The sequence below is a fragment of the Oculina patagonica genome, chromosome 3 (assembly GCF_052425735.1).
Source record: "Oculina patagonica isolate OP01 chromosome 3, crgOcupat, whole genome shotgun sequence".
NCBI classification, from domain to species: domain Eukaryota; kingdom Metazoa; phylum Cnidaria; class Anthozoa; order Scleractinia; family Oculinidae; genus Oculina; species Oculina patagonica.
In genome coordinates this window covers 10,233,819-10,258,267 of record NC_135760.1, presented here as the reverse complement: position 1 = coordinate 10,258,267, position 24,449 = coordinate 10,233,819, and the positions used below count along the sequence as shown (strand labels likewise).

The 24,449-nt window shown below is 39.2% G+C and overlaps 1 protein-coding gene and 1 long non-coding RNA gene across 2 annotated transcripts; one reads left to right on the top strand and one right to left on the bottom strand.

Moving 5' to 3' along the window:
- On the bottom strand, nt 1-4,675 carry LOC144646381 (flotillin-2-like). Its single transcript, XM_078505937.1, has 4 exons — nt 4,438-4,675; nt 3,701-3,794; nt 1,717-1,961; nt 1-702 (listed from the first exon to the last, which is right to left on the bottom strand). The coding sequence occupies exons 1-4, from the start codon at nt 4,484-4,486 to the stop codon at nt 581-583; spliced, it is 510 nt and encodes a 169-aa protein (XP_078362063.1). The 5' UTR covers nt 4,487-4,675; the 3' UTR covers nt 1-580.
- Nucleotides 4,676-9,555: 4,880 nt separating this feature from the next.
- Nucleotides 9,556-11,202, top strand: LOC144645633 (uncharacterized). The gene is made up of 2 exons (XR_013569316.1): nt 9,556-9,787; nt 10,878-11,202. It is a non-coding gene; the product is annotated as an uncharacterized LOC144645633 (long non-coding RNA).
- The last annotated feature ends 13,247 nt before the right edge of the window (nt 11,203-24,449 follow it).

The following is a 24,449-nucleotide window of genomic DNA, read 5'->3' as shown; positions in this document are numbered from 1 at the left end:
ACATCAAAAAATTCACAACAGGCAGTAAAGCTCAATACTTCTTTTTATGTCTCAGTTCATCTTCGTTAAAGACACGGAGACTTCCCGATTTGCAACAATATGTACGCACACGAAGTGTTGCCATACCAGATTTTTACAAATTTTTTACTCTCAGCCGAAAAATGATATTTTTTTAACAGATAACTGAGATCTGCAAATTTTACCGTTAGCTGAAAAATGGTCTAAATTTTCAACTGATAGACGGGAACTTTGTGAAATTCTACTAATAATTGAGATCTTAACACCCCCTCTAGACCAGCGATAAAGCCTCAACTCTTTTTTTTTCAGTTAAGATATCTCAATGAATTCGTCTAACGCTTACTAGCTACTCGTTTTAAAGCAAGCATTAAACGCCGAATAAATGAATAAATAGAAGACTATAGCAACTAGCAGTCACGACAAAGACGTGGCCAGTGGTGAAATAAGGAAAACAATTTTATCTTGATACTGCATGTACGCGTCACTGAAAACGCCTGTGTATTGGCATTGCCATGCCTGCTCTCAAACCAGTCACAAACAGAGTACTGCGTATTGAATTCAGTTATATTCTGTATATTTCCTCTCGAGTCACATCTGTGATAAAGAAGTTATGAATCAACACTCCCAGGTCCCACACATCAGGAGTGGCCGCCTTTTGCACTCTTTCTGAAAAGTGGTTTGCGTCTGAAATATAGCAAAGAAAAAGGCTCATTGTTACTCTATCAACAATATTTTATACGCGGAGATTCCGCCGCCCTGTCCCTCACCCCCAGCCTCCCACGCAGTCGTATTTAGGGGGGGGGGGGGTTCTTTCCTCCCCACGATCGCCCCAAGAACGACTGCGTGGGAGGCTACCCCACCCCCATAGGCGTACGGGCACCTTCGGACCTGGGAGGGCGAAGACCTTATTGCCCGAAAAAAAAAATGGCATGGGTTGAAAGCCGAAAAAAGAGGAATATAAATGGACAGCAAAACGTGCATTGAAATAGTCGCGTACAAACCTTGCCTACTTGCTCAAACAAAACAATAGAGAAGCAGATGAATAAGAAATTTGGACTTTTAAACCACAAAGTTCGATATATTTCCAATACTTTTTCCTTTGATGTAATTCATTTTGAACGTAATTTTGAGATTTGTCGGCTTATTTTCCATTTTTTCCCTAGGCTCGTTGCCCGAATTCTAAGCATTTTGCCCGAAAAATTTTGGTACTGGGGGGGCTGCAGCCCCCCTCGCCCCCCCCCGCCTCGTACGCCTATGCCCACCCCCAACCTTTCAGGAACACCGGACACTCTTCAAGCTGGTAATCCTGAACAAAAACTAACTGTTAACAGCCGCGAGTGACCTGAAGGGGAAGCGTGGAGAGGGAGCGAGATAAGACGGGATGGAATTCGTGGATGAGCGCAACAGCAGCTGCGAAAGATCGAGAGGGGTGGAACGCTATTTTGAATGTCCTCAAGTGTCCTCCGGGGCGCGAAGAGGTAAAGTACGTAACAGCCTAGCAACTGTATCCAAATACTGAGTGCTACAGAACGGGTAATTTCATGATAGATTTTTATCATGAAACGGACGGTAGCAATTTCATTTTAAATCTATTATAAAAATTCGTCAATTGTGCGAGCATCATGTTTTAACCCTACGAAGAGCGTCCTTGTAATGCAAGTAGTGCCGCTCACACAGAGCTGCAAAAAGTGGTTTTACCTTCTTCGATGCATTTTAAAGTTATGTCTTCATAGATGTCTCGGAGGTGTGCCTCAAAAACATGAAGAATAACATCTGCTATTTCGTCGTTTGTTTTTCCCAGGAAGTAATCACTCGCTCGTGCAAAGTGCTGAAGATCCTGCATAACTTGTACATCAGTGATTATTGACACGGAAGCATGGCCGCCTCGCGCCGTTTTCACATTCTTGATCACCCTTTTGAAGCTTAGCACATCCAGAGTTAGCCTGTGGAAATTCAATTATTAGATTTGAGAAATACTTCTCAAAATCATTATTATTGCTGTATTATTTCATCAAGTTAAAACAACGAAAATCATGACCATGACGGTGGTTTGGATACGCGGTCTTAATTAGCATAGATTTTAACGATTATATTTCTCCTTTTACTCCTTAGTTTTTGCTTTTATTGAGAAGATGTGTCAAACACTCGAGACAGTGTTTCATCGGCTATCCAAACACCTCGAATTTCGTCAAAAATACTCTGCTTCGCGTCGTATTTTTAACTCTCTTCTCGGTGTTTGGATATCCCGATGAAACACTGTCGCTCGTGTTTGATATATTACATAATGCAACTTCTACATTATGAGATAAAAGAATAGTTTGCGGGTTTTATGTTTCCCGCGCCATTTTGAAAGGGTTGTGCGCAAGCATATGACGCGGAATACAATGTAAGTGCATGAGAATCCAGAGGATTTTGAAATACACGCCAGGGAAAATATTAATAATTAATTACACAGGGAGCCCGAACGCTGTATTGGCAAAGTTAATAATGAAAATAAAGATATGTTTGTTACCTGTGCTCCTGTGTCTTTCTTTGTCCTTAAAATGGTTGTGCTCTTGTGTCTTTCTTTGTCCTTAAAATGGTATTTGAATCGGTGCGAAAACGGTTTGAGCAAGCCTTGTCTGACGCTCCGTAAATAACGACGCAGTTAACACGTCTCGTATTTCCATTCATGTTATTAACTATTAATTCTCAACGGGAGTGTTAATGGTTAATATGGAAAGAAATAGTTAATAACATGAATGGAAATACGAGACGTGTTAACTGCGTCGTTATTTACGGAGCGTCAGACAAGGCTTGCTCAAACCGTTTTCGCACCGATTCAAATACCATTTTAAGGACAAAGAAAGACACAAGAGCACAACCATTTTAAGGACAAAGAAAGACACAGGAGCACAGGTAACAAACATATCTTTATTTTCATTATTAACTTTGCCAATACAGCGTTCGGGCTCCCTGTGTTAATTATAACTTAGCGAAAAAGTTCCGTTCGTCCCGGATACGTCACCGAAACGAGTAGTGACGTCAGTAATACCGTGAAGGCCTGGAAAAAAAGGCCGTACAGGAACTAGGCAATATGCGAACTATAAACTAAATGTTTCAATTCACCCATATATTTTATACTCGTCCCAACTAGTGTTACGTTGCTCGCGAACGCGACAATAATATAAACACAATTAAAAATGGCAAAATATATTTGTGTTTAAAGTAGTTGACCTAAGTTTATAAGATCTTATAATGGTACGTACAGGAATGTTAAATCAAAACATACAAAGGAATCTCGAGAATGGACTCAAATCTTCCGTGATCTAATTTCAATTATATAATAACCTAAATTCTGCGCGCATTTTGATTGGTTCTTACTTATGATCTATAAGAGTACAGACGCATAGATGACGTCACGCGGTGGTGTGACTCGCGCGCGTGATCAGAGTTCATAGTCCAAATCAGAGTTTTATTATATAAAACAAAAGATTCAATTTTGCCGTGGGTCTGTTCAGTTATGATCACAGAAGACGTCAAAATGTGGTATGAACATCAGACCCACTCGCCTAGCTGCTCGTGGGCCACTTTTCTGTTCATACCACATTTTGACGTCATCTGTGATCATCTGTGATCTATAACTGAATCTATTTGTTAATGTAATCACATTAGTTTATTCAATTCAATATTTTTACAATACCTGTCAACTTTACTCAAGCCAGCCCAGGCCCATAAACATTTCCAATTTCCTGCTACGGCTTTGTACTTCTGCGTTCTTGGAATGCAACACCCGCCTGTAAAAAAAGATTTCGTGAACGAATGCCTGACTGTATTTTATCTTTTAATCAAGTTGTAAGATAGCTCAAGAGTATACGATAATTAGTGACAATCAGTTATTCTTTTAGATCGCAAGTAAACGTAAACACAAATCTTCTGAATTTAAGGGAAAAGGAAAATTATCTCTGATAGTCTCAGACTGCCTGACCTCTTGGAGTTCAATTCACACCTCACGTAGCAGTCACAAAATGTCCATCGTATTTTGAAAACAACATTTTAACACTCGTTTTCACACTGTTCATTACTGTCCAGGAGATGTTACTCTAAGCGTTGTTTTAGGTGGATGTGGAGAAAAAATGCCAGTTTAATTAAGGGACAACTAAGCCCCAAGGGCATAATAATGAGATAAATTATACGAAGTTAACCGATACTGAACAGACAAGAATTTGGCTACGCGGGACAAGTCAATAAATCTTGATGTTTTGTCACGAATTAGCCATCAACGGTTGCTATTTTAAAAATAAAGCACTTCTACGTTTTTCAATAACAACTTAGCATAAATAGTTTAGAACGAACGCTGGAATATACACCAGTGCTCAATTTAAAGGATTTTCGAAAAATATTTGTCAACATATTCAATACAATCAAACAAAATCTTACCTGAGACCACAACGGCTTCTCTGTCGCTTGCCATATGACAATTTCCCATTCTTTAAATGTCTGAAATGTTCTTCCCGAGTGCAAAAGCTTCTTTCAAGAGATTATTTAACTTCCAACTGGCTTGAGACTATAGTTTTCAACTGCGTTTAGGGTCGCTTCAGCTTAGCATATTCTTCGCGGCAATATCATCCGTTTATTGATAACACGTTTATTGCAAGCTATTCACACCGCGCAAGGCATGGTATTATAAGAACGGGATTGTCAAATATCTCACATTCCTAAGCGAATTAATGTATGTATATGAGACGTGCGTTTATCCGGCTTCTTAGCCATACAAACGCAACGTCACAACAAACAAGGAAGCTCAGAAACATGAAACTGCCATAAACGTGCACTAAAAAATTTTGCATCAAACAACACAAAAAAGCAGACGAATACGCTCCAAAGATTTTTTTAGTACAACTGAAGTAAAACAAGCGACAGGAAAATTCAGCCATGAAGATATTGGACGTTGATGTTGGACTAGACCTCTGTACGCACGCGTACGTTTTCGTGGCGCCATCTCATCATGAACGAAGTAAACATTGATCAATACGTCAACACAAGAAAGAAATGCTTGTGTTTATTGCTCATCGAACTGCTTATGGTAAGGACTGGCTAAACTCATCAGTACGAATTGAAATTTTAAACAGGTTTTGAGGCTTTTATGTATATAGGTCTTTATAGGTCGCTCTATTTTTGGTGTCTCTGTCACACAAACGAATGAATGCACAGAAGCACGAAGGCACGAAGGCACGAACGCCCGAACGCACGAAGAAATGGACAAAGGGGTGACGTGAACGGACGACACGACGAAGTGACGAAAGAAAACGAATCATGGCGGGGGTACACCTGAAGGCCGTTTATCCGCCGCTTACTTACAAATATCTCGTTCGCGTTGAATCAAGCAATTTAAAAAATCTCTTCTCATTGCACGAATCTATGTTTTGCGGTGTTTTGTAAATTTTTTGGTGATTTTGGGGGATGTTTGGGAGGACTGAGATAGTTTTTTCTCAAAGGATTAGTAAAATTTAGAGAAATAAGAAATATTGAAGATTTAATGGGATTTTAAAATAATAATTTGAAATTAAAAATTAGTAGGTGGACACCAAAAAGTCCCCCTGACAACCTGCGGTGCTCTTGCGTGGGGGTCAACTGTCTGGTGGTGTTCGAAAAATATTTTTCCTTCTTTTATCCTTTCTTTCAACCTCTCAAAATTTCACTCTAATTCACATTTACCCCCCTCCGAAGGGACGGAGGGACGAAGGGACGAAGGGACGAAGGGACGAAAGGACGAAGGGACGAAGGGACGAAAGGACGAAGGGACGAAGGGACGAAGGGACGAAGCGACGAAGGGACGAAGCGACGAAGGGACGAAGGGACGAAGGGACGAAGGGACGAAGGGACGAAGGGACGAAGGGACGAAGGGACGAAGGGACGAAGGGACGAAGGGACGAAGGGACGAAGGGACGAAGGGACGAAGGGACGAAGGGACGAAGCGACGAAGCGACGGCGGGGGACGAAGGGGACGAGGGACGAGGGACGAAGGGACGAAGGACGAGCGACGAAGGAGGGGACGAAGGGACGAGGGACGAAGGGACGAGGGACGAAGGGACGAAGGGACGAAGGGACGAGGGGGGACGAAGGGACGAAGGGACGAAGGGACGAGGGACGAAGGGACGAAGGGACGAAGGGACGAGGGACGAAGGGACGAAGGGACGAGGGACGAAGGACGAGGACGAAGCGACGAGGGACGAGGACGAGGGACGAAGGGACGAGGGACGAAGGGACGAAGCGGCGAAGGACGAAGCGACGAAGGGACGAAGGGACGAAGGGACGAAGGGACGAAGGGACGAAGGGACGAAGGGAGAAGGGACGAAGGGACGAAGGGACGAAGGGACGAAGGGACGAAGGGACGAAGGGACGAAGGGACGAAGGGACGAAGCGACGAAGCGACGAAGGGACGAAGGGACGAAGGGACGAAGCGACGAAGCGTCGAAGCGACGAAGGACGAAGCGACGAAGGGACGAAGGGACGAAGGGACGAAGCGACGAAGCGACGAAGCGACGAAGGGACGAAGGGACGAAGGGACGAAGGGACGAAGGGACGAAGGGACGAAGGGACGAAGGGACGAAGGGACGAAGGGACGAAGGGACGAAGGGACGAAGGGACGAAGGGACGAAGGGACGAAGGGACGAAGGGATGAAGGGATGAAGGGACGAGCGACGAATAAACAAATGAACAAATTAAAGTCTTTAGAGAGGAAAGATACGAAAACGTTTTCCAATAAAACTGTAATCAAACATTCAGTAAGTTTACTTCTACTCTCACAAAAGGAGCATCCATAGCGATTTATATAAAGCTGAGCTAACTGGGAATATTATGCTGACTTTATGCTCACTTAAGTAAATATGACTAACATGATAAAATAAAAACAAAGATTGTTCCATAAGTGAAAATCTTTACGTCAAAAGACGACCCTGATTGATATGAATCATAATAGCTATTAGGGTTTTGAAAAAAAGTTTTTTTGTTTTTTTATATAAGATGTAAAACTCCCGCCCTTTACCAAAAAAAAAAAAAAAAAAACCCCCTTCCCCGGGATTTCTCGATTTTAATTGTTCAAAAAATGCTGTGTCCTTTGTGATGGCCAAAAAATAATTTGGTTTTGGTTTTACATACTCAATTGAAAACTCTCTAGTCCGCTCACATAATCAAAGTCGCTTTTTAAGATTTGATACATTAAACTTGTGATATTCTAAAGAGCTTGTCAATAGCTTTTTTTATTGTGCCGCTGGAGTTTTGTGTTGTTCCAGTAAATAACACCATGAATAATCTATACAGCTATAAAAGAGCAGCACCACTTTACCGTTTCCGTTGGAAAAAAGAAGAAGAAAAAGCAACGATGACAAATAACAAAACTGGAAACCATGCAACCAAATTCATACCGTTCTCGAAACTATAGCTAGTAGTAGAGCGCTTTTCGTCTCTTGTCTAACGCACTTTAGCACTTCTTCTGGGTAATCATCTCCATAATGAGCATTTATTTTTGCATGTTACGTTAACGGACTGGTTATCAATCTGGGGGCAGTGCATTTAAGTTATCAGAATACCTGCACTGTGTTCCCTAAGGGGTAGGTTTCATGACAAGGAGACTTTTCGGCGAGGCAGTATCTTAACAAAGAACTGTATATAATTATTGGCAAAGTACAAAAATTAACAAGTAAGTTTAACTCTGTCCAGAATTTTTTCTTAAATACTGCAGAAGGTTTCATAGGTTTGTGTGATCAGAGTGGCATTCTAGATTTTTTCTATTCTATACATATAAATATGAAGGAGAAGAAGGAATTTTAACGAAAAAAGAGTAAATATGTGCGGGTTTCTGGGACTCACCAGCGCCGGGAAAATACCCGTCAGAGGGAATCCTGCACCAGTTCCTCCAACGAAACATACCATGTGCAATTATTTACCTCTTGCAAACTCAAAAAGCACTAAAAAGGTAACAAAAAACTGTAAAGATCTGTTAGCAAGGAGTGGTCAAGATTAAGGAATTTAGAAAAGGATTATGGACGAGGCAAACTTGAAAGCTTTAGCTAAATTTTCAAGATTTATGTCTAAGAAATGAGACGAGAAGTGTACCAGACAATAGACAACGAAATTCACTTTTGAGTAGTCTTGTTGGAAAATATCACAAGATTTTTAGCTAAATATCGCGGAAAAGTGTAAACTTCAGTAATCCAAAAGGGAATTTTTTAAATTAGAAGAATGATTTTCAGCGCAGCTGCTACCGCTAAGAGCTAAGGTAAATTATCAACAAGTCGTACAGAAAAGCACTGCCCAGTTAATGGTGCCCGTTGTTTTTGATAAGACAGATGATTTATTACCCCTTGAAGTGTTTTGGGAAGCCATAAACTGAACCGATTTACAATAGGGGAAGCAGGGATGGGGTTTTTCTTCGGGTCGCCATGTTTCCTTCTCCTAAAAAAAAAACACTCTAAAATTCATATTCGATCTTTGATGCACGTACACTTTGTAACGTGCTCTTGAGAGTTCCTCCGTGCGACGAGGGTAAATATAAAATTCTTTTTATCCAATATCTTTGAAAGAAGCTAGCCTTATACCTGAGTTTCTGTCGAGTGGATACAAGTTTGGAGAAATTCAATATCTTCTTATGAAATGCTAAAACAGTCAGAATTATTACACAAATTGAAACTTTTTTCATATTTTTTGCACTGAAAATAGACACTAACTTAATACTAAGGCCCCTGGAGGGCTTGTAAAAATTAAAGCAAAATGCGTTATTTCTCACAACGTTTCAGAAAATAAAAAGAAATCCTTACTGAGATATCTGTTCAAGTCAGACAAACAAACAGCTAAAAGGTATCAATCAGACTCTTTATCTGTTATGTTACTTAACCAAGGAAGCAATTAGCGTTAAAACGCCTAGTAAATATTATACGTTATCTCTATTAAACCGTACTCCGCACGCAACTAACCCTAGACTTCGATAACAGAAAAACTGAACAATACCAGTATCAAATCATTGCCCCATTCAGTCTACAGCAGACTTAAGCTTTTGTTCATCATTCCTTACAAGAATAGCTCTACACCTTTAGCTTTTTCAGAATACACCTTTTAAGAATAGCTCTACACCTTAACAAGAACAGCCGTACACCTTTTTGTTAAATCGTCCATTTTAGGCCAAGGAAAGTTCGCCAGGCCGATAACATATCACTTCCGTATTCATATTTTTTTACACTTTTGCTTTCTGCCCCTCCCCACGAAAAAACATTTCCCACCTACTTTATCGCTGGAGTAGATTAAAGATAAGTCCATTGAAAGGTTGTTTTTAGCAAAAGTTCAGAAACGTTTTACTATCAACGAAAGACAACAGGATATCGTTGAGATAAATACATTTTCGTTTGCTCCCACGTGCGCCGGGGACGTTCAAGTAATTGAAGTCAAGTTGACGAAATTGCTTCCTTGGTTAGTTTGTCTACCATTCTTATCAAAACAAACGAAATTTGCATGACTTGAAACAAAAGCGAACTTTTGTCAAAGGCGTTATAAAAAGGTGTTTTGCCTTGTTGGCAAACCACTCAGTTTTGACTTTAAACCATTCGGTTTGTTCGGCTCACAAGATTTTTTAAGAGTTTTGTTATAAACGGCAGTGACCGACAACATGAAAAGTTTTGCTTTGTTCGTTCTTCTTGCCACATTAACTTGCTTTTTGCTTAACACCCGTGAGACAGAAGGACAACTGTCTTTTAACGTGAGACGCCGTCGAAAACCTGGACGCTCTTTAGATAATGTAAGTATTGAAAATATCTTCAGTTAAAATGTGTCGTGTTCGCCTTTCTTTATTGCTCGCCTTTTCTTGGGATTTGGACCATGCTGTTACTTTAACGGAATAGAAAACCAAAGATTGCAGAGAAAGAAATTAGGAAATGACAATAATAGACTAAACCGAAATGTAAAGCTTGAAATAAATACCCAAGAACGGTTAACGGAAGTCAGGAAAATATTTAAAAAAAAGCAACAAAAGCTTATAAACTGAAAGCTGTTACGGGTAACTGTTAAGACTCTTAGGTCGTTAGCCCCTTTTCAACTCAGTGGCAACTCATGTTGTGTAACACGCACTGAAAAGCTGTTTGATTAATTACACTAGTTATGCGTGCACCTGTTGTCGATGGCGACCCAATGGCAGCAAAATCTAATTAACAATTAGAGACATTAGACTACGAGCCCGAGTTTTCCATGAGCAAATAACTAACGAGGAGGAGCCGAAGACTATCCGAGCAGTCTAATTTTTTAGCAGAAATTCTAAAGTGTCTCTAAAGGATGTAGTCCACAACTTGCAATTTGTTAATGGAACACGACTGAGGTTTTACTTATAGCTTTTAGTAGAAACTCAGTCGTGTATTGCAAATCCATGAATCTGATTGGTCCTCCCACTGTTTTCTATTTCGCTCATAAAAAACTCGGGCTCGAAGTCTAATTGTTAAATAGTATACGATAGCTCAGCCAAACAGATAGCAGCATTTGCATTTGAGAACTACTCACAAAAACTTTGACCGATTATCAGTTGGCACAAATACAGTCGAAAGAATAAGTGCAATTTTTGGCAAATCTTCGTTGAAGCTCTCGAAGAATTTCCGAATTATTTCATCCAATCAAAAAAATTAGCGCGAGCGCTCACGAATACTCCGAAAACAATCGCGCGTACAAATACATCATGTTGCTTAGCAACTTTTGGGACGAAAACCGCGGGCTCGGTCACTTCTCGGAGAAGTGATGTCGCCATCAACTGGCACTTGTTCCCCCGACTGAAATAATTTTAAGCCAGCTTATATCATCTGGACCCTATTTTAAACGTTTATTGTGAATGTTTGTTTTTTAAGGAGAACACAAGAAATGTGATTTCAATTGACGATCCACTGATGGTACAGAGAAGTGATATCATGATAGACCGACCTGGGCAACGAAGAGATCAAGCAACACGAAGAAGTCCAAAGTTTCCTAGATGTATCTGAAAACAGAAAACACAGACTAATTAGTAAATTAATGTCAAGACTACGCATATCTAGTAAACGTTATTCTTAACTAAATTCATAAACTAGTTTTTACCGTGAAAACCGAAAAATATATTTTTCGCTGTATCTTTCGATTAATGAAAACAGTAGATGTGTAAGGAACATCCAAATAAATAAACCTTGACTGCAGGAATTTTGGGCGACTATTATACTTAGCGATTTTCCGATAATTGAAAAAATAGCGATGTTGCGTAAACCAGTTTTTCATGAACGATAGCTCAATGTCATGGAGCGGTCGGCGGGATCTGTACTACCAGGGCGAGAGAAGGCTTCTCCCGCCCTGGTCCTGCATTCTGTTGCGCTTGATCGAGGATCAATGGAACCAAATGGGGCTGGTAACTAGCTACAGGAAAACACGTCACGCGAACAAAGATCAAGTTAACAGGAAATCGCCGCGAAAAAACCGTTGACGAAGCAAAATAAGCTAAAATACTCCCGGAAAGTTAGAAAGGTCTCATGCAAAGTTTAAACGAATTATATATTTGATGAGTTCTATTAAATTTAGTCGACAGAAAAGATCACATCTCTTCACTTTTTATTAAATCAGAAACACATAAGGGTTAAACGTGTTATGTAGGTTCACAGCGTTTGAACTTTCACTTTTGCGAAGTGCCATATTTGGAAACAAGAGTTTGTACGCGAATGCTTTTGCACACGTAGTGACACACGCAACAACATTTTAGGTTTTGCGCTGAGAAATTTAAATTCCGACCAAAGCGCCGCAAATTTCTTACAGAAACTAAAGAAATACGCCCGCTAGCACGAGCTAGCGCGCGCTAGGAATTTAATTCAAATATTGCAATTTTGATTGGTTTATTTTTTCTCGTGATTTTTCAAATATGGAACTTAATGAAAACGAATGTGTAAATGCTTTGTGCAATATGAATTGCAGGGACTTACACGTTTCAAGCCTTATGGATTTCTGATTAAATACAATGGGCCTGTGTGGTCGGTCAGAGACAGCGCTTGATATTGCATGTCGCTCACGAGAAATATCGTATATCGGATGTCACGAAATCTTGTTGAACTATATCATTCAACACAGAAGTTGTCAGCTCTATATGCTATTATTTTTGCAGATTTTTGTTTATTTTCGCTGGAACAATAAAAAAGTGACGTCACACTTTCTTCCAGAATTGGGTTACTCCCGAACTGTTTATGTTAATTTTTTGACAAATTTCCTGAAAATTTCTTTTAAGGGACGGACCATTATTTTCTTGAAGGGGGAGGGATGAAAAATTTTCCTCTGCAAACTTTTTTTTAGTTTGTGCACCTTTGCAAACATTTTTTTCGAAAATCTTACAATCTTTTTTTTGTTATACATATCGTGTTTGCAAACAATTTACTTTGTCTTTCCAGGCTCTGCAAACAATTTTTTTCAATATTTTTCATCCCCCCCCCCTCCAAAAAAATAATGGTCCGTCCCTAAGACCCCTTGGGGAACGTCAGCGCTTCTGCATGCATTGCGTGCCCTTTATTTTTAATAAGCCTCCCCCGTCTCTACTAAGCCTCCCCTTCCTTAGATTGTAGATCATGATTATTCAAGAACAAGAAAACCAGATAAATTTTCGCTGTATTCATTTATTTATTTATTTTTCTTTGAAAAATGAAAAATGATACAAAAACAGCATTAAAGGGACAGTGTCACGAGCAGTCTTCTATGTTTTGTGTAAACTGTGCTAGAACTGAGGGTACACTCACTGATCAACAAAATAACCTTAAAAAAAATAAAAACAAAAGAACGGTATAAATTCATTCTCCAACATGCGAATAAACCCAAATAAATGTTTTTATGTGATTTTTTTTTTTTTTTTGGGGGGTTTTTTTTTTTTTTTTTAAATTAAAAAATTAATCCCCAAGAAAAAAAAATTCAAAAAAAAAAAACAAAAAAAATTTTTATGTGATTTTTTCCAAGATACACTGTCGACTTGAAAACGTCGGTCCGACTTCTTCAAGTTTAAGGCCACTTTCTTCCTACCAAAACATAGCCAAACAATTTTCGTCACTAGTATAGTACGTTTGAGCACTTCATGGCCATTATTAGAGCGGTTTTCACTTGAGTGTCGAAAGTAAATTGCGTTTGCTTTGGTTTTGCATTACTACGCTTAGTGGTTGGCTAAAAAATCTCGCGCCACTTTCTCAGCCAATCAGGGGTAAAACCAAAACCAATCGTGACTCGCCCGCGCACGTTTTCCCGCGCTTCGTGCCAGCTACATGTACTTGCTTCGAGTTTTGATTGGTTCACTGGATTGTCTGTGTCGTTTGTGATTGGCCGAAGTAATTACTTTGGTTTTGGTTTTACGACACTCAATTGAAAACTGCTCTAGGGATTTCTAATTAATACCAACACCTTCATTGGATTTTCAAGTAGCAGTAAATCTCGGTGACACTGTCCCTTTAAAATATCAAAAGGTTCACATTATTTCGTTGATGTGTGTTCTAACTGATATATGGCTTAAAAGAAACCTCTTCCATCTCTAATAAGTTTCGTCTTAATTAAACCCCCTTTCAAAAGGTCTTGAAAAAAAAATATAGGTCCCTCGGGGCCTAATTAATACAGCTTCTTCGGTAGCTGTCATCATTTCTACGTACGTTTAACTTATTTAAAAAATATACGTGTCAGACATTTTGTATGACCTATTTAGCCATTTAAGTCATTTTGGCAGTTTCTCGAGCGTTTCAACCAAATTTGACAGAGCCTGTACTCACAACAAAATTTTGCAAAGACGTTAAATTAAAAAAAATTTCTAGAACACGGAATAAACAACAGCGGGAAGGTTTACCTTGTCGTAAATATTTTGAACAAACTAGAAAAATCTCAGTATAAAAATAGATTCATTCTTCCAAAATATATTTTTGGATCGTTTTTTATACGTCGCTGTGAAAATCGACAAGTGATTACAAGTCTGCCATGCATTTAATTCCATTTCATAAAACGATATCATTTATGTACGTTTTTATGGCTTGCAAAAAGAATAATTCCATTTCGTATGACAAGGGAACAGGTATTTATATTTAGGTGACACTTTTTAAAATCGAAAGAACAAATAAGGCTATTTAAAAACTCAAACAGATAGAGTGGGTGGTATTTCGAATAAGGATGGAAATTGGCTGGAAAATTTGTAGTAATATGTTTCGAATTCCAGTGTTCTATATATATTTTTTTTTGTAAGAACGTTTCTTTAAGAACGTCAAGGCTGGAAGAGGCCAAAATTTTATAACATCCCAAGAACGTACCCAAAGATGAAATTTAAAACTTTATTCATTTTTTCTTACTTGTTGTTAATGACAAATTTAGATACTGAATGAATCAAACTTTATTCAGAGCCAAGGAACTGATGTCGTCATCACTCATCAGTGACCTACCCCACGGGCCTTGTTTGGGTCTCAATTGTTTTTTTTCAAAAAACAACACCATTTTTAGAACTTTTTCAGGCTCAAATTGCGAAAAGAACTTAAGAAAGTTCAGTCTCGATCGTTCAGTCTCGATTTTTTCAGAAAACAAGACCAATTTGAGAACTGTTTCAGGCTCAAATTGCTAAAAAACTTAAGAAAGTTCAGTCTCGATCGGCCAAAAATTCGAGTTCAAAGGTCAATGCAGCAACAAACAGCTAATTTGGTCTGAAGAATATAATTACGTTTCCCAAATCCAGTTTGTCATTAAATTTTGGGATTCCACGTCCTATCGTTACTTTATTTTTAAAACAGGCAAACATTTCCTTTTAGTGCAAGAAAAAATAATTAATTTAGCCTTTGGTTTATTTTAAGGGTACTTTGCCAAACCCATTTGTCAGCGCGGAAAGAGATGTCATACTAATAAAAAGGGATTGCTACACAATTTTAAAGGGTTTATTTCAAACGTGCTCGATTTGTTTTTGTTATTATGAAATAATATGCCACAAAAGAAAAGAAAAATGACGGATAACTTCAAACTCATTCAGGCAGTCTTCACACACGTATTGTTTTGGCCGAGAGGTCCTCCAAAAAAATTACCTTTTAATTTGGAATATTGCCCGAGGCTACGTGTGACTATACTCACGAACTGAAACGTTTTGCTCCTGATCGATAAGGTAACTGCTATCCTCTCAGAATGAATGTTTAAAAGAATCGCACGCTCCCAGTAGCGATATAATTTTATAATTAATAGTCAGTGTTACATAGAAGATATCTTTCTTAAATGCTGAAAAGATCCGCAATAGAAAATAAATACAAGAAGTCTTATCAAACGAAAGATAAAAGACAAACAATTCAAGGAAATATATAATATAGGTCATTAAGTTCTATGGATGTCCGATGTAAGTCGTAAAATTCTATCTTAAGAAGCAAATTGTGACATTTTTATAGATTACCCATTAGAAAGTTGCCGCCTTGCGTCATAGAACCCTTAAAATACCAAAAAAGAATAAAAGAAGTTTTCGAGAACTCCCAATCATCACAATGTTGACGTTAACTAAAATATACGAATTTAAATCACAGCTACTCGAAGCTCGAAATGCGAACATCCATACTATGTGTTATTAAAATTAAAGGATTTGTATGGGGAAAAAGGTTATATTCTTTAATTTAAACTAAAAGAATGCAAAGAAAAATTAGTTTACTTCCGCGTTTGTTTCTTTGTTGCCCATAAGGTTTTGGCGATTTAGGGCCATTAAGGTGTTTTTTAGTTCCACTGTTTTGCCCTCTAGAAAAGGAGAAATGATAATAAATAGGAAAGGATCTATAGAACGCAAAACATTGAAGCTAAAAGCTACTTAAATAGGCGTAAATCGATCCAGAAATCTCGCAGGAAACAAAGAAAAAATGACTAAAGCGAGGTAAGTGATCCTTTCAATTTAACTCGTTCATATCGTTTCGCTTGAGGGTTTAACTGTTTTTCCCCATGCAAATCCTCATATTTGGCTGTGCTTATGTAGTACTCTCATATTTCGAGCTTGGGCTTTAACAATCTTTTTTTTGGACAAGCTCATTCACGTAACAGAGTTATATACTGTTTAATGCCATCAGCAAAGTTCATGAAAAGGGTCACTTACACTCTTCAATAATAACCCGTCATAGTACAAACTAGTACAAGCTAGTTCTTTGAGCTTTTGCTTTTAATTGCGCAATAATTTGCTCGGCCGGGTGCAAAATATGCTAAAGCAATAAACTTTGTTTGTCACCCACGTTGCTGTAAATGTCCATGCAGTGAAGGAAATATTGACTAAACGGCTTCCTAAATTTCGTCCACTGATTGCTTGTACGCCATATTTACGTCATAGAGTGGACTTCTTCACATTGGAGGCGGTGTGTATAAAAAGAAATCTCTCTTCGTCGCAAGCTATTTGGTTTTAAATCTCGGACTTGGCGGGTTTTACTGTATCTTTGATGCATCGCAAGGACACAAAATGAAACGTTTCGCCCACATGATTCTTCTAGCAGCCGTAATCTCCATCTTGGTTACAGCCGTTCGCGAGGCAGAGGGACAATTAGGTTTTCGATTTCCAAGGCTGAGAAGAAAGCCAGGGCGCTCTTTAAAAACTGTAAGTATCGAACAGATTGCAAGCTTTAATAAAAAAAGCCCCCTTCAGGACCCTCTTAATAAAATTCAAGAACTTATGGGACAATATTTTCAGTTAAGGAGGGAGGAAACTTAGAGAAAATTGAACAAATGTTTGATAGGAATGTAACAGCTTTGCTGCCCCACAAAATGGTCGTTGGAAAAGTGTTGTTGCTAAGTTAGCACCGGAGTACTTTTCATGCGGGAATTTATGAAAACCGTCAATCAAAGCTAAAAATTCAAAGCAGTACATTCTAAATTTGACGTTTAATAAAATTTTAGATAAAAAGGTAAAGCCTGCTGTCAAGCCAAGTGACTCAACAGGCAGGAGATTATCCCGGTAGTAATTCTACTCCCCCCTGGATGGGATGCTAGTATAGCGCAGGGTTACCCCCCCAGCAGTAAATTCGCCGGCACCCATTTGAACACCTGGGTGAAGAGAGCCCCTATCTATCAGATTAAATTGTCTTGCCTAATAACACAACGCAGCGCCCCGGCCATGGCTGGAACCCGGCACGCTCTATCCGGAGTCCGGCGCACTAGACCATTAGGCCACCGCGCCTCCCAATAGAACTTTAACCTTACCATTATATTATTATTTTTAGAACTACGCAAGGAAAAGGATTGTAAGTGCAGAACGCAGAATGGAACAGCAAAATGACGTCATGCTAGAGCGAAAAGAAGAGCTGGAATGGAAAGAAATCTATCGATAAAGTCACAGAAAAGTCTTTGATTCACCGCAGAAAGCTTTGCAATTCACCTGCTATTGAAGACTTAAGAATAATAAATAACAATTAAGCAACTGTTAAAACAACTTATAACAGATATAAGCATGTTTGCTCACTTGTATGGGATACGCCATTAAGGAAATTAAAATCGTTACAAGGAAAGTGGAAATAATGATAAATAACAACAATAAAAATTTGTTAATTTGCAGGTGTTGGTGTTATGCTCATGACAGTCATTTAATAATAATTTAATAATAATTTAATACTTATTCGGCGCAAATTAGCATATGAATATGATCAAATGCGCCTACATCAAGTTAATTTAAAACTTAAAAAGAAGAAAAGCAAACAAATTACAAATATTATATGAAGATATATAAGAATACAATTAAAAACTTTCCTAGTATAAAAATCGAAAACTCAAGATTAAAATTAAAACTAAATCTAAAACTAAAATTCGTGGAATTCATGCTAAAAAGAGGCTCTAGATGTAACACGCAAATGCTTTCTTGAACAAGTATGTCTTAATTGTTCGTTTAAAAAGATCGTAGCTTTTTATCGATCTTATGTCCGATGGTAATTTATTCCACAGTCCAGGGGCTGCTACTTGAAACGATTTGTCTCCTAGGGTTTTCTTGGTCTTTGCTCTTGATGGCTGCAGCAATAGTTCCTTGCAAGATAGCAGGTTGAATCTTGTTTGGTCTCTGATCTTGATCAAGTTACAGATATAAGACGGTGCAACGCCATAAATTGCCTTAAAAGTTAGGATCAACATTTTGTACTCGAAGCCAGTGAAGACGTTTTAAAGTAGGTGTTATGTAGTCAAATTTAGGTGTCTGACTGACTAATCGGGCCGCACAATTCTGTATACGCTGAAGCTTACCAATATGTGTAGCGGGTGTGTTAAATAGCAAACTATTACAGTAGTCTACACGACCCATAATAATTGCGTGAACAAGGGACTGCGTAGCCTCGCTAGTAAGGTACTTTCTTATACGCCTTATGTTGTGCAGATGGAAAGATGCGGCCTTACACAGCTTATTTATGTGAGTCACCATGGACATGTTTTCATCGAACCAGGACCCAAGATTTTTTACTGATGTCACCGGGACTATACTTGTGTCACCTACACAAAGACTATCAATGTTCACTTTCGCCAACTACTGTTTAGTGCCTATTATGATGAATTCTGTCTTACTGTCATTCAGACAGAGTTTGTCCTTGATCATCCAGCATCTAATAGCATCCACACAACGCTCCATAGCATTAACTGCATCATTCTGGGAGGAAGTGGATTCAGCCCTGAAAGACAGATACAGTTGCGTGTCATCCGCATATGCATGAGCTTGTGGAAGGTACTCCTTGATGACCTCAAATAATTTGCTTGCATAAATCGTGAACAATAAAGGACCCAAGCATGACCCTTGAGGGACGCCACACGTCAATTGGAATTTCTCTGATAGTTTCTTGTCGAAGGAAACGCGTTGAGATCTATTGGAGAGGTAAGACGCAAACCACTGTAAAGCAGAACCCTTGACGCCGAAACTTACACTGAGACGGTTGAGTAAGATGTCATGGTCGACTGTGTCAAATGCCACACTTAGGTCTAATAACACAAGCAAAGTCACGCGTTGAGAATCCATATTCATAAGTAAGTCATTATGTACTTTAAGAAGGGCGGTCTCAGTACTATGACACGTATGGTATGCAGATTGCAGCAATGGATATAAACCATGCTTTGCCATGTGCGCATGCGTCTGCTCAAAGACCGTACGCTCCGTCAGCTTAGAAACATATTGTAAATTACTTATGGGGCGCAAGTTCGTAAAATCAGCAAACAAACCGGGTGACTTGAGAAGCGGAGTGACTAGCGCTTCCTTCCAGTCATTTGGAAAATACCCGGATGCCAGTGAAGAGTTTATCATGCGCGTGATTACTGGGAGCAGTATGTCCAGACATGAAACCACTAGCGACGTTGGCGCAGGATCTAACGGGCAAGATTTTTTGGCCGATTTTCGAATCAAATCTCGTACCTTGCACTCGCTGAGAGGTTGAAAAGTGCGAAGTTCTCTATCCTGGCCGACCTCCGGGTCATCCGGTACTGCAATACCAGCACGAGAATTAGCAACAGCATCAATGTTCGAACGAATGGTGTTGATTTTACGAATAAAGAATCGGCCAATATCATTGGTTAGGGCTGTTTTGTCCAAGTAGTTAGGAAAAGATGGAGCCTCTTTTTTAGATAGTAATTTCTTTGCTGCCCTAAATAGCCTTCCTTGGTCCGAAGCATTTTCCATAATAAAATCTGTATAGAAAGTTTTCCTTGCAGCATTCATAAGAAAGGTCACATGATTTCTCTGCGCTTTGAAAGCGTCGAAATCCTCACGCAGACCTGATCGTCGCCAGCGCCGTTCCACCTTTCTTCTCAACCGTTTAGCAGCACCGATCTCTTTGCAGTGTACCACGGAACAGAGGGACGTGGTCTGATACGTTTGGTCTTAATCGGAGCATAACGGTCAATAAGCGTGGAAAGAGTGGAGTTGTAGTCCGTGGCTAGCTTATCCACGACTTCTGCAGATGTTTCTACAGTCCTATGGTCTAGGCACAGTGAGGATGCTTCTAGGTCACTTTTGAACCTCTCTAATCAATAGACCTGTACTTCCTGTATGATAGCACCTTTTCTTTAACAGGCGGTTTCTCTGGCAGCAACTTACAGCAAACAGACGCATGATCCGAGATGTAACGATCAACTTTGGGTGAGGCCGATAATATGCCGTCAGAACACCGAGTGATAATGAGGTCTAGGGTGTGGCCATTCTCGTGCGTAGGCTCGGTGACGTGCTGCACAAGTCCAAAAGACTCAAGGAGATCAGTGAACTTCATTGCATCGTAGTCACTAGTAACGTCAACATGGATATTATAGTCCCCTGTTAGTAAAATCGGCTCCCTGGATAGTAGTACTGTTTCTAGATAATCAGAGAATTCTCTAAAGAAAACACTTTAAGGTGGAACATTTGGCTAAAATTCGTCCTAAAAGAGCCCATTGTAAAACATTTAATCAACCTCGCCTTTAATTTCTGATTTCACAACTCTGCAGTAATTTGCTCGGCAGAATGATGGCTATATCAAATGATGGCTATATCGGCAGAATGATGGCTATTGAAACATACGGAGCATGCGCAAATGCTAGAATCGGCCAAAACAACATCGAAGTCGGAGGTAAATTTTAAATAAAAAAATTTGATTTTCTGTCACTAAGGTGAGAAAATCAACACTCAAAAATGTCTGTTAAGAAAGGTTTCTTGTGTCTGTTGCTCGACTTGGGGCCTGTTTATATGGAGGAGAGTTGTCCCTGGTAGGAGGGTTACCCTCCATACCGAGCCACCCCGGGCGAGAGAGCTTTTCATACGTTTCTTTATAAATAGCTGCGAACTGTTTATACGAGAAATTGCAAAGTTGGCTCGGGGGCAGGGTGACCCTGGGTGGAGGGTCACTCGCTTTGAAGGTAGGGTGACCCTGGGGAGCGAGCCAACTTTTTTCTATATAAACAGTTTGGTTATTTTTGCCTCGCCTGCCAGGGACAAGTTGAAACATACGGAGCATGCGCAAATGCTAGAATCGGCCAAAACAACATCGAAGTCGGCGGTAAATTTGTCCAAAATGGTCTTCGTCGATGTTTCAGCGTTCCGCCCTAACAGATATTTCAAAATAACTCTCGCCAGTCTTTTGAACCGAGAGGGCCAAGTTTTGGCTCGGTCAACAGGGACAACTTTCTCATATAAACGCTCGGTAAAAGATAGCGCGGGGGAGAGGGTAACTCTCCTACCAGGGACAACTCTCCTCCATATAAACAGGCCCTTGGTCGACATCCAGATGCTAACCAACGGAAATTAATCGGCAAACATCTCTAAACCAGTCACGTGGCATGCCGTAATATCCATTCGATGCAACAAAAAACGTCAGCTTATCAGGAAACATAGCTTTATTTGTGTGTATTTTCCTCTGCCAAATTTCAAAAGAATTCAATAAAAACGTATGGAAAATATATATATTTTCGCCTTACATGCTGAGAATCCGTCAAATTGCTTGTTTTGTGTCTTCGTTCGGACAATTCTTGCCCGCCATGTTTGAACTGGCTTCTAGGAAACGAGGAAAATGAGGTATTTCGAGCCTGTGGCACTGCGATTCTTTTGTCAGCGGTAATAATACCCACTTGCCATTACGCATAAGTGTCGCGGGTGCTCGAGAAATATGTTTTTATGTTCTTTTATAGCTTATTTTTAAGGGCAAACAGAATGTGGAAGATAGAAAAATGTCCTAGGACAATATTGACGTTCTTTGGTGTTCAAAAGATGCTGTTGTGGATGTCATTCCACTGAAATAGAAATTACAATGCATTTTCATTCAAACTTACGTTAACCTAGTGGTAAAACATTTTTTGAAATAAAAACGGGGGGTCCGGGATTCGTTTTGGAGCAGGAGTACCTTGTACATATCCCATGATTCTTTGCTAAATCTTCCCCCAGAAACGTTTTTGTTTAAACTGTTTATATTATCTTACATTTCCATGGTGCATGGCGCTATGAAACCCACACTCGTTTTCACTTATTAACTGAGAACAGGAAAAAAAGCCCCCCCCCCCCCCCCTAAAAAAAATAAAAATAAAAATAAATAAATAAATGAAAATCCCAGTTCCCATGGTTGCACATCACCAACAGCTGAAGATAAGGAATTTCGAAGAGCTTCTAGCTCTCAGCACAGGTGTATAAACGAGAACCGACAAACTAATTACTATATATTTTTTTTCGTTCAAAGGTCGGTTTACACCACATGCTGTTTTTTTTTGCACTCGTCGCTTAAGACAGACAGCGTCGACAGTGCCACGATCTGCAGTATCACATTTCATTTTTTAAGACCGAGATATTAAGGACGGATTCAACCAAACATAACACCCAAAGAATCTCTTTACTACTTTACTCCTAAGATAGATTGTATTTTCACGAATACTGGTTAAGTTCATGTTGTTTATTCTTCTGCAATAGAATTTGGTTTATGTTCATTTTATAGAAGAAAGGTTATTGCTGGACTTAAAATACTGAACAGCAAAAAGAAAACGAAGATATAACTCTCTGGCGAGCTGTGCTAAAGCAATCACCCTTAACATATTTGTTCTTCTTGAGTTCGTTCGTTTCATCACAGAGTAAACTACTTAAAACAGTTTTAAGTAAGGATTTCCACAAGTTGCTCGGCAACTTTTTGGCAACTTTTCATATTTCGAGCAACTTTTACCCCGATTCGAGCAACTTTTTTCCTCTCGAGCCACTTGTTCCATTTTGAGCAATATCCAGGCCGAAGATCACCGAAAATTATCCGAGTTTTGTTCAAAGGCCATACGAGCGTTTCCGAAGATTTACGAAGTTTGCCAAAGATTTTCGAGGAACATCTGAAGACGTTTCAACTTTCGGCTCATTCTGCATTAAAACATTACAAAACTCGTCAGGAAACATGACGTCATCGATATATTCACGATTTTTCTCAATAAAAGAAAACCTTGTTTTTTAGAAACTTCTTTTGCTGTAAAATTGCAGAAAACTGCTTAGAAATCTAACCCTCAAAGGGAAATTAGCAAATTAGAAATTGTTTTGATTAAAAGCAGCGTTTTGGATTTTTTGCAGCAAAATTTCGAACAAGTTTTATTATCAGAAGTAGCTTTTTTGGATTTTGGCAGCAACTTTCGAGCAACTTTTTGAGAAATAATGGGCAACTTTTTGGGAAATCGCGAGCAACTTGTGGAAAGCCCTAGTGTTAAGCGTTTTTGGACCTAACGTAACTTTGAAAGATAATTTTCTGCTTGTTAATTTGTCTTGTTTTGAATTTCTTTGTTAGATTTCTGGTCCCGGTTAATCGAAGGATGGAGAACACTCTCCACCGGATAAATAGCTACTCAGTGGATAAGTGCTGACACAACATACTACGCTATCGACTGGACAGCGATTTATTCGGTGGATAACATTATCCATCCTTCGAACAACACGAACAACAAGAGCTTGAAAGCTGAACTACTTAGGCCAAGTAAAAAAAAAATGTTTCTCGTCCCGGCCCGCTTCATTTCTTTGGGGGACCGCTTCTCTTTTTTCAAAATTTGTTAATACTTATTGGGAAAGTTGGAACGAATTTTGTAAGACATGGCTTTTGTCTGCGTTTTAATACAAAATCAGGCCAAAATTTAAAGCCTTGGCACGCTAGGTCCGTACTGGAGAGGTCAGGATTTATTTTGCAAGTTTGCTTCTGCTTCTGGAGAATTTGAAGATGGAGGAAATAACAAATAACAAAAAAAAGCGCCCGCCCGCTCTCTTTTTAATAGAAATCCGAGCGAGAAACATTTTTTTCTGTTACTTGGCCTTACACGTGTTTGTTATCTTGATAATTACGTTTTAATAATATAATTTTATTTACCACAATATGACAAATTGACTAACATACTACTGATTAAGTTAAGTGAAGTTTTGATATTTATCAAGAAACTATATATATATATACATATATTTTTTTTTTTTTTTTCAAGAAACTATATATTTTTTTCGTTCAAAGGTCGGTTTACACCACATGCTGTTTTTTTTTTGCACTCGTCGCTTACGATTTTTAAAACAATCTGAGCACAACATATTTTCCAAAATCAATCAATTCGATTTCTCACCCACGTTACTTCGTGCCGTTTTTGTAACGAAGGAAATAATTAGTTCTGAATTGAGGCCTGCTGATTTCTTGCACGTTCTTCGTAGTTACGTCACAATTGGGTGGGCTATTAAGGAGGCGTTATGCAAGCGAAGGGTTTTTAAAAATCTTGGACCTGACAGCTTTCATCATTTGTATCTCTGATAAACTCATTCGCCGCCGCAAGCTAGAACACAAGATGAAACGCTTTGCTTTTCTTGTTCTTCTAACAACGCTGGTCTGCATCTTGGTTGCTATTCGCGAGGCAGAGGGACAATTGGGTTTCCGATTTCCGAGAATACGACTTGGGCGTTCCTTAAAAAATGTAAGTATCGACAAACTATTTCAGTGAAATAACCTTTAAAAATTTGAAAGCGCTGTTTTCAGTAATGATGGAGTGAA

What these genes read in the sequence shown, in the direction of transcription:
- LOC144646381 (XM_078505937.1), bottom strand. Translation starts at nt 4,486, where the DNA reads ATGGGAAATTGTCATATGGCAAGCGACAGAGAAGCCGTTGTGGTCTCA. An exon ending in AGAAGCCGTTGTGGTCTCAG is followed by an intron (nt 3,795 to 4,437) that starts GTAAGATTTTGT and finishes CTTTTTTTACAG; the next exon opens with GCGGGTGTTGCATTCCAAGA. An exon ending in GGCTTGAGTAAAGTTGACAG is followed by an intron (nt 1,962 to 3,700) that starts GTATTGTAAAAA and finishes GAATTTCCACAG; the next exon opens with GCTAACTCTGGATGTGCTAA.